Source organism: Muntiacus reevesi, chromosome 17 (assembly GCF_963930625.1).
Source record: "Muntiacus reevesi chromosome 17, mMunRee1.1, whole genome shotgun sequence".
In the NCBI taxonomy this organism is placed as follows: Eukaryota; Metazoa; Chordata; class Mammalia; order Artiodactyla; family Cervidae; genus Muntiacus; species Muntiacus reevesi.
The window spans coordinates 6,832,198-6,844,140 of record NC_089265.1 but is presented as its reverse complement, the minus strand read 5'-3'; the positions used below and the strand labels follow the sequence as shown (position 1 = coordinate 6,844,140).

Genomic DNA, 11,943 nt, shown 5'->3' with positions numbered 1-11,943 from the left:
CCCCATCATGTAGAGGTCCCGGCCGAAAGAGACATCAGCTGAGGGCAAAGAGACCAAGAAATGGAAACAAGGAATTTCTGTCATCCTAATACACATACATAGCATCTATGTTATATATCCTTGTATGTATTATAAATTAAGCAGCCTTACCCTTTTTTCCTCCTTCCTTTTCTCTCTTACTTTGAGATATGGCAAATTGGTGTTGGTGAACTTTATAATTTGGTACTTAGAACACAGACTGTCAAGGTGAGATTATAAGTGACTTAGAAAAGGAATGAACAGTACTCAAAGATAGAGACAACGGGCAGATGGGATATTTGATATTTCTTTTTGAGGCCACCTTCCTTCCTCGTGGAACTGAAACACCGGGTCTTTTCTGTTCTCAAGCCAGTTGGATTCCCAACTGGAAGTAACCCTTTTCTACGGCTCTTCCACTTACTTTTTGGTTTTCCAGTGTGCTGACTACAGATTTTGGGGCCTCTCAGCCTTCATACTCCAGTGACCAATTCTGAACTCTGTCATCAAGGAGCACGTGAACTGGAGAGCAGGTTTCCTGTGGGAAACCGGTGGGCCAAGCTCTGAGGAGAGCTGCTGTGTCACTTCCGCTCTGAAGGTAGGCCTACCTCAAAAATAAAAAAAGCTCAGGTATTCCACTTCTTGTCTCTGTCTCAAGAGTACCATTCATTTCTTTTCTGGTTCACTCATATTTGTATCACCTCTTGGTTCTGTTTCTCAGGAAGACCCAGCTTATGATTATGGTCCATGAGTCCTTTCAGACTCAAGCTTAGAGTCTCTTTCTCTAGCCCTTAGTGTGAATTTTGTAATCAACCAATTCCCAGTATTAAATCTTCCTTTTTAATGTAGTGGAGGAGTTTTTCTATTTTGCAGTGGAAGCCAGGCTGATGCAAATAAATTATTTTAACATCACTACAAATTATAATTACTTCTTTGTGATTGTTTCCAGTAAACATAATTTTATGTTGCTTATTACCTTGGTCAAATAATTACTTGAAATCTCAGTAGGAATAATTCCTTTAAAAATGATGAAATTATTTCAGCTTATCAGAAAATGTATACATCTCCTATATTTCCATTAAATATTTACATTTTACCACATTGTTCATTTTACCACATTGCTCATTCCTCTACTTACTGATTTTTAATATATATGATAAACCAATTTGCAATTGTTATTTGTATTGACTTGTAAGAATCCTTTACTTGTTGTTTAAAATATTTTGTATTTTCTAAACTTTCTTCTTAGCTTTTAGAATTTTTATAGTAGAATTTTATACATAGAAATTCGTGTAAGCTACATTTAATGGCAGTTTTTATGTTTATTTTTCAGTTCCATAGTTTTTAATTCTCAATCTAATTTTTCTGGGTCCTGAAATAAAAAGTTAATATAAGTAGTGACATTCACTTTGCTGAACAGCTGAAACTAATAGATTGTAAATCAACTATACCTCAATAACAATTTAAAAGTTAATGTAAGTGGTGACAAAGAACAATACTGATTTATTCCCAGTTTCACTATGAACTTCAAAAAGTTCATTTTAAAGAATGTTCATTTATTAATTTTTCAATGATATTTATTATTAGGTTAGGAAAGCTTGCTTTTATTCCTACCTGACTATGAAATACTTTTCATTGTCAATAGAGTTTAAATGTTATTTAACGCTTTTCTGTATGTGCTGTGATGAGCATATGTTTTATTTTTTTAATATCCAGTAAAAAATTACATAAACTACCCTTGCCTTTAAAAGAATAAACCCTACTTTATGAAAATGTTATTTTATTCCTTCTGCTTAAGATGTTATTTCTTTATTTTTGCTGAATTTGATATATTTGTTATTTGTTATTTTTGTTCAATCTCTGTACATGAAGTCAGTATTTCTTTCTTGTATTGTTTTTGTTCAGATTTTTACTAGATGGATAATATTAGTTAAATACCTTATCCTTTAGTTTTATCCTATAAAGTAATTTCTGCTTGTGAATAATTGAGATCTGTTCCTTAAGGTTTAACACTCAGCAGTTTACCTTTGAGGACTGCTGTCTTTGGGTAAAGTGTAGGGAAAATAATACATTTGTTATTAATTTCATTTTGTCAATCAGATGTTTACCTTTTATAAATTGATATTATTCATTTATATTTTTACTTAAAATGACACATCCCACCTAAGTTTCTTAATAATTTTTTCATATGTTTAAATATCTGCTATGGTGGCTCAGAGGGTAAAGAATCTACCTGCAATGCAGGAAATCCAGGTTTGATCCCTGGGTCAGGAAGAACCCCTGAAGTAAATGGCTACCCACTCCCGTATTCTTGCCTGGGAAATCCCATGGACAGAGTAGTGTGGCAGGCTACAGTCCATGGGGTCCCAAGAGTCAGACATGACTGAGCAACTAACACTTTCAACTTTCTTTCATTGTTTCAAATAGTGGAGGTTTTGGTGTCCAGCATTTGAAAGTGGAGTGCCAGCTTTATGAATCTAATAGCAACAAACATAATGGCAGTTCCCCAGAAATGTAACAAAGAGACCAAAGAAGGCCACAGCTAAGAAAATTCCTCCTGGGATCAGAGTCATCAGCGTGTGTCTAGAAGGCTATGCACATGTGCTAAGGAGTAACTACCCACCTGGAACAATGAGAGTATGGTATGGGCAGACTTGAAATTTCCAGGCCACAAAGAAATTTATTAAAAAAGGGCAAGACTCTCATTGGCTATTGGGAGTCAAGCACATTTTGACCAAATACTAGCTGTAGAAAAGGCCACTCTGAATATCAGTGAAGGCATAGAATAAAAATGAATATTTAAGACCAAATGGACAATCTTAAACTGAAGTAGAATAGCCAAAATTAAAAATGAAATTAAACTCCTTTTTAACAGTAGAAATCAAAGGGAAGAGGTAGTATTCTTGGAATCTTTGAGGTAGGTCCCATGGGTCTAGTATGTGATCCCTGAGGAGAGGGTTAGTCCAGCTGGTACGGGAAACTCAGGGATTTGGTGAAGATTTAGACCTGGGGTTGAAAATAGTGAGGCTACAATGCTTGGTAGCAGTACCAGTATGTCTGAGACTTACAATCTTGTTGGTTCTGAGTATAACCAAATATGTATATAGCAGAAATTATGGTTGATGCTAAGATGAAAGCTGTTAATGAGACAATTCTGACATGAATACAAATCAACTTTTCCCCGGTTTCAAATCTTTCTCTAGTTCCTGCCATTGACAGAAAGGAATAGGAGAGGTTTGGCATATAAGACATCTAATTTGTAGGTGTCCAGTCCTTGTGTGACAAGCCCAGAGCACAAAGAGGAAGGGCGTGTGGGACGGAGGAAAGGTAAATCAGACACACACACAACACCATCCACAGACTGTCTTTGCTCAAGACACACAAAGAGAATAATTCCATAAAAACTGACCACTTAAAATTGCTTAAAATAACAGAAAGTAGAAATAGGCTAGGGATTAGTAGACCTTGTGTTTATTGGTTGTTTATAGTCCCAAATGATTAGAAAAAGTTGGAATTTTCTGCCAATGATCTAGGACAAATGTTATAACATTGTTACTTCCAGGAGATTGCAACTTAATACTTGGGAAAGATCATTAGGCTTTGGTAGTCTCTTGAAACAGGAGCTATTGGTTTTTCCTTTTTTGTTTTTTTTTCAGTAGGCACATACTGTGTTTCTTCCTTAGGTAAAGTTAGAATATTCTGTGCTTACATCCTAAGTGAAGCCATAACATATTTCTAATTTTTCTCAGTTTTTAGGTGGAACAGGCTCCTCTGCTTTATCATCTTTTTTTTTTGGTATCATGAAAAGCAGAAGGAAAAGCAACAGACATAGTAGTGGAAACAAAATAGGAATCAGCAAATATGGCAGCAGGCTCCTCTTTTCCACCTTCTCTTCTGTCTCGGGGGCAGGGGGCGGGCCGCTGTCCACACTGCCCCCTCTACCTTTTTTCTGGCAGTTGGGAGGGTCCCACTCGGAGTTGCAGTGGCAGTGCTGCCTGTTGTTGCAGACCCCCCTCAAAGAGCAGAGCTGCGGTGAGCAGGAACGTGGAACAGTGGAAAAAGAGACACACCTCCTTCTGATGCAGACGTCTGTGGGACCACACTTGGTACCATCTTTCACGTCACCAATATCAGGTGTTCTTATCCCGAGGTGGTAGTCCGTACCCCAGCAAGTGTCATTATTGAATTTAGTCCAATGCAAAGTAGTGTGATCTTTCATTAGGGGAATTTCTTTCACATTCTCACACTGAATCCTCCCACACAGGCTGTCTGACATGCTGCATTTTATGTATGAGCTGGCTGTGATACCACAGTTACCAAAACGGTCACCTCGGGTATTCATCGCCCTGTAGCAGCTCACGTTTGCATTCTTGGCCTCTTTGCCAAAGATTTCCCTACACTGTTCATTGCGGTCATTGCATCTCTTTTCATAGCAGTAACCACCGCCTGTGCAGGAGGTCCCATCCTGCATGTACACATCTTCTGGACACTGATAGGATGTCCCATTGCACCACTCTGGAAGATCACATTCATTTTCTACTTTCCTACATATGGTGCCTGATGGCCTGAAGAGGCAATTAAGGCAACAAAGCCCAAAAGCACAGTTGACACCAACGGTTAGAGTGCAGTTTAACTGACAACAGGGATCAGACATACACATCTGCAAGGATCCACAGTCACACTCTTCTCCTTCTTCAAGCACACTGTTCCCGCAGCGTGTCTCCCTGAGGAGTGCCTGTGGATCTGGTGATGTGAACAAACACTGTCTTCTTTTACCAAGGTTCCAATAATAACCAAAGCTACAGTTGCTGAATTTAGTTGTTGATGCTACATATGGAAACAATATGCACTTTGCTGTTCCACATTTACATATTTTGGGATCGTCATGCGCCATACCCAAATTATGACCCATCTCATGAGTCACAACATATGATGAAAGAAAAGTGTTATCAGCTGAGAGAGTCTCAATTCCACAGTTATAAGGAAGTGAACACACTGTTCCAACATAAGCTAAGCCAAGAGTGATACCATAATTCTTTTTTACAAAAATATGTGCCACATCATGGGGCACACGTTTCTGGAAGCCCTTTTGCTTCCATTTGCAAAAGTTATCCAATGCACTTCCAATATTTTCTACTTCAACAAGGCTTTCTTTAGTCCATATCTCCATTCCCTTGAAAAGTACCTCAAGATCCAGTGCTTTCATAAGGTCACTTACTCCATTTAAAACAAGGAACACTGCTTTCTGCACAAGCGTATCATTACTTTCATGATAAAGATATTGAGAGTGATCTACGACCACTCCAACTTCAAGAAAATACTTGTGGGTCCACCAGCCTGTATATGCACTTTGCATCAAAGTGGGATTAATGCTTTCTTGAAACTTCAATTGTCCTGCTATTTCTTCATCTGTTAACCCACATCTAATGTATGAAAGTTTTGTCTCCTCATTGTCTACCTTATATATTAGATGCTCAAATGCAGTAGAAAACCTTTTGGGTTCAATTTCATAAACAATGTCATTTGTCTGTAACATGCCTTGAAAGCCCCCGAAGCAGTTATTGAGGGAAACCAGAGACTCTGGGTCCCCCTCCACATAACCACGGTAATAACAGTCATCCTGGACAAAAGGTTGGTCTTCCAGGAGAACACCCTTGTCTGTGTAGGTGAACACTGGGAGGTTTTTGGACAAAAAATTCTTCTTGACCTTTATATGAACAACATGTCTCTGGCCCCCAAAATACAGTTTGTAAGAGATCCAGCCTTGAAGCTTCATGCCTCTGCCAGTGGGTGTTACCCTCAGGGGAATCACCACTTCTGGGGGGCCAAGTCTTTGGGAGTGCCCAACCTGGGGCCATCCAGGAAGGAAGAGGAATGCTTTCAGCCAGAGAAGCAGGAGAGTAACCTTCATATACATCAGGAACTCACCAACACCTATCACGGAGCCATCATATTTAGCCATTGGTAGAAAAAGAGGGCAGGACAGGATACATCAATATTCAGTCTCTTCTGTCTGAGCTGATGTATTCAATGTTAACCTTTAGTTTGTTCTCTGGCAAAGTCACACAGTCAAAGCAGCAGCACTAAAAGAAAAAAAAAAAAATAAGTAGAACAGGGACTGGGTGGGAGTTAAGAGCAAACCAAGATAGAGGAAGAAGGAAGGGTACAGGTTAGGATGAACGAGAGTTTGACTTAAGACATGTCTGACATGCTCTTAAGTAGTGGTGAGGCAGAGTGAGATTGTGTGAGTACACAAGAATGGCCTACGGTGACACTTGAATTTAGAGGAAGGGCACATAGTGATTTGCGATACAGTTCTTTGTATCTATTACTATGTGCAAACATTTCCACAATATATAACACAAAAGAGTCTTAATGGAAAGGTGAATGAATATCACATCCTGATAAAGGAGTCTTGTGTTACACATTTGGATCTTCTGATAATAAAATATAGGACTTCCTTTTACTTACAAATAAGAATTATTTAGTCATAATACTCAGGAGAGATATAAATATTATTCACAGATATTATTTTTTTCTCATTGTTCATATAATGTATTTCCATGTGACAAGTTATTATTTGTCCTAAGTCCTCTGCATTTCTCTTCATCTAAATCTATGAAATTGCAGGAGTCCAACACTGCTTACTTTCACAACTTTGAGCATCTACTGTAATGCTACCTAATTCAATGACTAGAAGACAAAGGTGGTCTTGGGAGGGGGAATATGTTGGGTTGTTGATGGATGTTACTCAAATGTATTTACATTCTATTATACTGTTAAGAAGAACAGCATTTAAAAACCTGTACCCTTATGAAAGGGAAGGAATTCAGTGTAGCTGGGAGTGTAGCAATTGAAAATGGGAATGTACTGAATGCAAAATAACATTCAGAAGTACAAAGGACATCAGTGGGTCCTGAAAGGAAGGAGGACAGCTTGGAGTAAGGAAACATTGTCTCCGAGTGGCAAAGACATCAGAGTCTCCACATTATAGGGTTTTAAGGTAATCAGTTCCAACCTCACAATGTATTATTTCATAATAAAAACCGATAATACATATACCATATGAAAATACCATCTACAATTATCTCCATAATACAAATGTGTTATCACATATTTGTTAGCATGAAATCTGATAACACGCCTGGCTGGCAATACTGATTTTCTGCTTTCTTCTTTGAATAAAGCATTTGAAAAACATGTAATGTTCATACATGATGGTATACACTTAGAAAACATAAATGAACACACAGATCAAGATTATTAACTGGTCTAGAACTCTAATTAGAACAGAGGTTTTAGGGGAAATAGCACATTTGGAATTTTTAAAAGTGTTTTCAATACTTTATATTTAAAATGCTTGCTTTAACTTACCTAGTGAACTATCCACTGTCTTTATCAGTTCATTAAAGTAATTCTATTGTTTACAGTAAGAACCCTTGGCCTAGTTGAGAAAAACACAGAAAAGCTAGCTCTGAAGATTCGAATTCAGGTTGATACAGTCTGCTTCCCACACTAGGTAATATAAAAGTGAAAGATGCGTGATTAAGGAAGGACCTAACATCTACTAGATCCTGTGGTCATTTCTGCTTAATTAGAACATATTTTGTTTCTGTGTTCCTTTCTCTGGAATCACTTTCCTGTCATTTGTGGGATTTTCATCTCATCAAAGGAAGATGCAACATCCTGTGTGCTCACCCTTCTTCACAGAAAGCCTCTTATTCCTCGTTAATTCTGCTGAACCTTTAAATCAAAAGGATAAGATGACAATATGGAGGCCAGCAGAGAAAATTTCCATTCTCAGAATCTCCATGTGCCATATAGACTAGACATTTGTTAGTCATTTGCTTTGATGAATAAACCTACTTCCAGACCTCTAAACAGTTAGCCATGTCATTAAGCTGTGGGGTAGTTGGTCGTTTAGTTATGTCTGACTCTTTGTGACCCCATGGCCCACCTGGCCCTCTGTCTGTGGAATTCTCCAGACAAGAATACTGGAGTGGGTTGCTATGCTCTCCTCCAAGGGATCTTTCCAACCCAGGGATTGAACCCAGGTCTCCCACATTGCAGGCAAATTCTTTACTGTCTGAACCACCAGGGAAACCCCTCATTAAGCTACCATTTACATTACACTCTTACTCTTAAACCGATTCTCAACTCAGTCCTACACGAACCTCAAAGAACTGGGCATCTGATTTACTAAGGTATTATCCACCAGTAATTTCACTCATCTTCTGGGTACCAAGTGAGTGAACGTCTAGTGTAATTTCACAGCTCATTTTCAACAATGTTTAGACATTGACTTAAGGACATGACCTGTATCTTGATATCACCTTGACTGCCCTAACTCCTGCATATGATTAAACTGTTAACCACAACCTTACTTCTAATAAAAATTCACTCCTCAGATTTATAAGGGATGAAGATAATTTTTCATCATTTCCCCCCTTTTCAGTGCCCTTTATTTTATGTTTTACTACTGTAGTCTTGTTTTAGATCCTATCAATTCAACCACTGTTGAATAAAATCCTCAACCCAAACTAGTTCAGGTTTTTTCACTTGCTTTCGCACTCTTAACAAAAACTGCAAAACTGCTCAGGAAGTAAATTACAGAGTATGTTTATGGTAATTAATGAGTAAAAGGCAGGCTAAACTTGTCATGAAGTACCTGGTGTGTGTGCTGTGTGCTGAGTCATGTCCAACTCTTTGCCATTCCATGGACTGTAGCCCACCAGGCTTCTCTGTCCATGGGATTTCCCAGACAAGAATATTGGAGTGGGTTGCCATTTTCTACTCCAGGGGATCTTCCTAAACAGGGATTGAACCTGTATCCTCTTTCATCTCCTGAATTAGTAGGCAGATTCTTTACCACTGAGCCACCTGGGAAGCCAGAGATCCCTGATACTTCAGTCAAAATGATGAAATCATGAACCGATACTTTCTTCAACACTTTGTTTTTAATACATTGAGCTTTTTTGCCTGCATATAGTAGTATTGTTTAACTTGCTAATTTTCTAAATTTTCTTTTCTGCCTGGATATAGTAATGTTGTTTCTTAACATGCTAGTTTTCTAAATTTTCTCTTTAGCACTTAGGACCCTCAGCTTAATAATCTATTGTCTTTATTTCCACAAGTAGTTATTGAATTTAAAGAATGGTACTTTAAACCATAAAACTACAAGATTTTTATTTTGTGTATGTTTAATGCAGAATTTGATACTTCTGTCCTTTATTGTTGCAGTTAGTTGGTGGGGTTTAGTTAGTTAGTTTAGTTAGTTGCAGTTTAGTTAGTTAACTAACTAAAAAGTTAGTTAACTTTTTAGATTGAGTATTTTTTTTTCATCATTTAAGAAATCTGAGATCCTGGGGTATTAGGGTACTTTTCTTGTACTAAAGAGGAGCATATTTCACAAAATATCAAGGCTTCATAATGAAGGAAGATCATTAAATGGAATCCTTAAATGGGATCTTTTTTAGGACATCAACCTCTAAGTTGTGAGTAGAATCCTTGCAATTTTCATCTCTACATTCTACGTATGGGAATATACGGGTGAGAAGAAGGATGATGGTCGTTATATAGTCCCTAGTCAGGGACTCTAGGGACGCTGCTCACGAGGGAGTGTAAGACTTTCACTAGTAATGTGGGACAGTGCCCCACTAGCACACACACTTCAACCGAGACTGCCACATGTCATCTCATATGTTCCTTTTTTCATATTTTCCACAGCTTCATCAAATTGAGTCATCTCGGTATCATAATTATCACCTGCCTCCTCACTTGCATTTACAGCCCAATTCAGTATTTTCCAAATTGAAAAAATGCATTATTACACTATTTTTTAACTCTCAGTCAAGTAGAATAGAGCAGAATAGGACATAATAAAGGTCACAGAAAGCCCTCTAGTTTTGAAAAATTCACAAGAATCATGTTGTTTGTATGGATGTGTGTTTGTGAATTCACACATGCACAAATTCTGGCACTTTTCCCTTCACAGTTAAATTCTTGAAAGACTTACCACAGGTAGAATTAATGGTTACCATGGTATTTGCTAGTTATAACTTTGTGATAGTTTGTGCCACCAAGCTCTGTGAACAAAGATTTTTTAAGGTGAAACATTACATGACAAAGAGCAATAAAAATCTCCCCCCTTTCTTCTCTTTATTGTTTATGTTCCAGATTGAAGCGCTTAGCAACAAGGCTCCTCCAGTTCTAAAGACCATGGCAATTGGATAAAGGTCTTCCACACTCGGGCTTTGCCTTTTCCATCATGCTCTAATTACTCCTCAATGTGAATAAACCTGACTATAGTCCTTATTCCCATCCCATGTATTCCCTGCACAGTAGTATAAGTGTTTAGTGTTTTTTATTCATACTTTAGTGTTTTTATTCACACTGTTTCCCTCATCCCAGATTATTTCCTCAGCACAGAACCTCATAATGAAACAGTTGAATTGCTTCGAGTTCCAGAATAAGTTTGATCTGGTTTAAACCATTGTTCAAGGATTAAGGCATCATTAACCATCCATGACTCTCACTCTAAGATCAAGGATAACTCAGAGACATTTCACATCTGTAAATAAGTGTGCCTCATCCATTAGGAAGAACTGTTGTCAGTAAAGAAGTGGCAAAAAGAGATTACAAGGAAGAGAGATGAAGAAAGTATAGTGTGGGTGGTGATGCTAGCTCGTGGTGGCATAAGTTGTTCCTATTTTCTCTCCCCTTCATTTTACAGTTAACTTGACACCTTTGTATTAATAAGACTACTTGATACCAGGAGGGATTGGGGGAAACGGTCGTCATTTGTGCATCAGAAAATAAACAAGAACTTGTTAAGCCCTTGAATTCCTTGGAATTGGATGAATAGTACCCACGGTGCTTCCCAGGAGGCTCAGTGATGAAGAACCCACCTGCCATTGCAGGAGATTTGAGTTTGATCCCAGGGTCAGAAGACACCCTGGAGGGGTAAATGCCAGTATTCTTTCCAGCCAGTACTCTTGCTGGAAAATCCTGTGGACAGAGGAGAGTGGTGGGCTATGGTACATGGGTTCATAAAGAATCGGACATGACTAAACGACTGACCACACACACATGGTCTTTTCTATCTTTAGCCCTATCATTGGAGAAGTCACTGGCGACCCACTCTAGTACTCTTGCCTGGAAAATCCTATGGACGGAGGAGCCTGGTAGACTGCAGTTCATGGGGTCACTAAGAGTCGGACACGACCGAGCAACTTCACTTTCATGCATTGGAGAAGGAAATGGCAACCCACTCCAGTGTTCTTGCCTGGAGACTCCCAGGGACGGGGGAGCCTGGTGGGCTGCCGTCTATGGGGTCGCACAGAGTCGGATAGGACTGAAGCGAAGCAGCAGCGGCCCTATCATAGAGAGTAACCAACTGATCTCTGAGCAAAGATTTTTATTTGAGATCTTACATGACATAAGAGAATGAAAAGCACCTCTTTTTTATTGGATTATTTTCTAGGTTTAACTGCTGCATTTAAGACTGTACCAATTTTATATCCGTATCAACCGAGTAATGGTCCTCCTCATTCTGGACCCAGGAAGAGCCTTGTGACTATTGCACTGGGACATGAACAGCCAAGACCTTGCAAAGGCTGCATATGTTCTTCTGGGTGTAGCTGATAGAACAAGAGACTTAATAAATAAAGCAACTGTGCAATCACCAAAAATGTCAATAAATCTCTAACAACTGAGCCCAGAGTCATGAATCCTGAAAAAGAGATGCTTAAGAATTGAAAATAGGTATACTGAAGAAAGTCAGTGAACTATAAGAAATCCTAGGAAGGCAATTCAATTAGATTAGGAAAATATAAATGAACCGAATGAGTTCTTTACCAAAACCAAAACAAAACAAAAAACAAAAAAATGAGAAAGGCTAATAAAGAACAAAACAAATTCTGGAGCTGA

General features: G+C 38.4%; 1 protein-coding gene across 1 annotated transcript; it reads right to left on the bottom strand.

The window, feature by feature from the left end:
* Positions 1-481: 481 nt before the first annotated feature.
* LOC136148743 (disintegrin and metalloproteinase domain-containing protein 25-like) lies at positions 482-5,977 on the bottom strand. The gene is made up of 2 exons (XM_065908419.1): positions 3,902-5,977; positions 482-619 (listed from the first exon to the last, which is right to left on the bottom strand). The coding sequence occupies exons 1-2, from the start codon at positions 5,975-5,977 to the stop codon at positions 482-484; spliced, it is 2,214 nt and encodes a 737-aa protein (XP_065764491.1).
* Between the last annotated feature and the right edge of the window lie 5,966 nt (positions 5,978-11,943).

Excerpts from the sequence above, each read along its gene's own strand:
- LOC136148743 (XM_065908419.1), bottom strand. The coding sequence starts at position 5,977 with ATGGCTAAATATGATGGCTCCGTGATAGGTGTTGGTGAGTTCCTGATG. Across the intron at positions 620-3,901 it reads CCCCCGAGACAGAAGAGAAG|GCCTACCTTCAGAGCGGAAG; the intron begins GTGGAAAAGAGG and ends TTTTTGAGGTAG.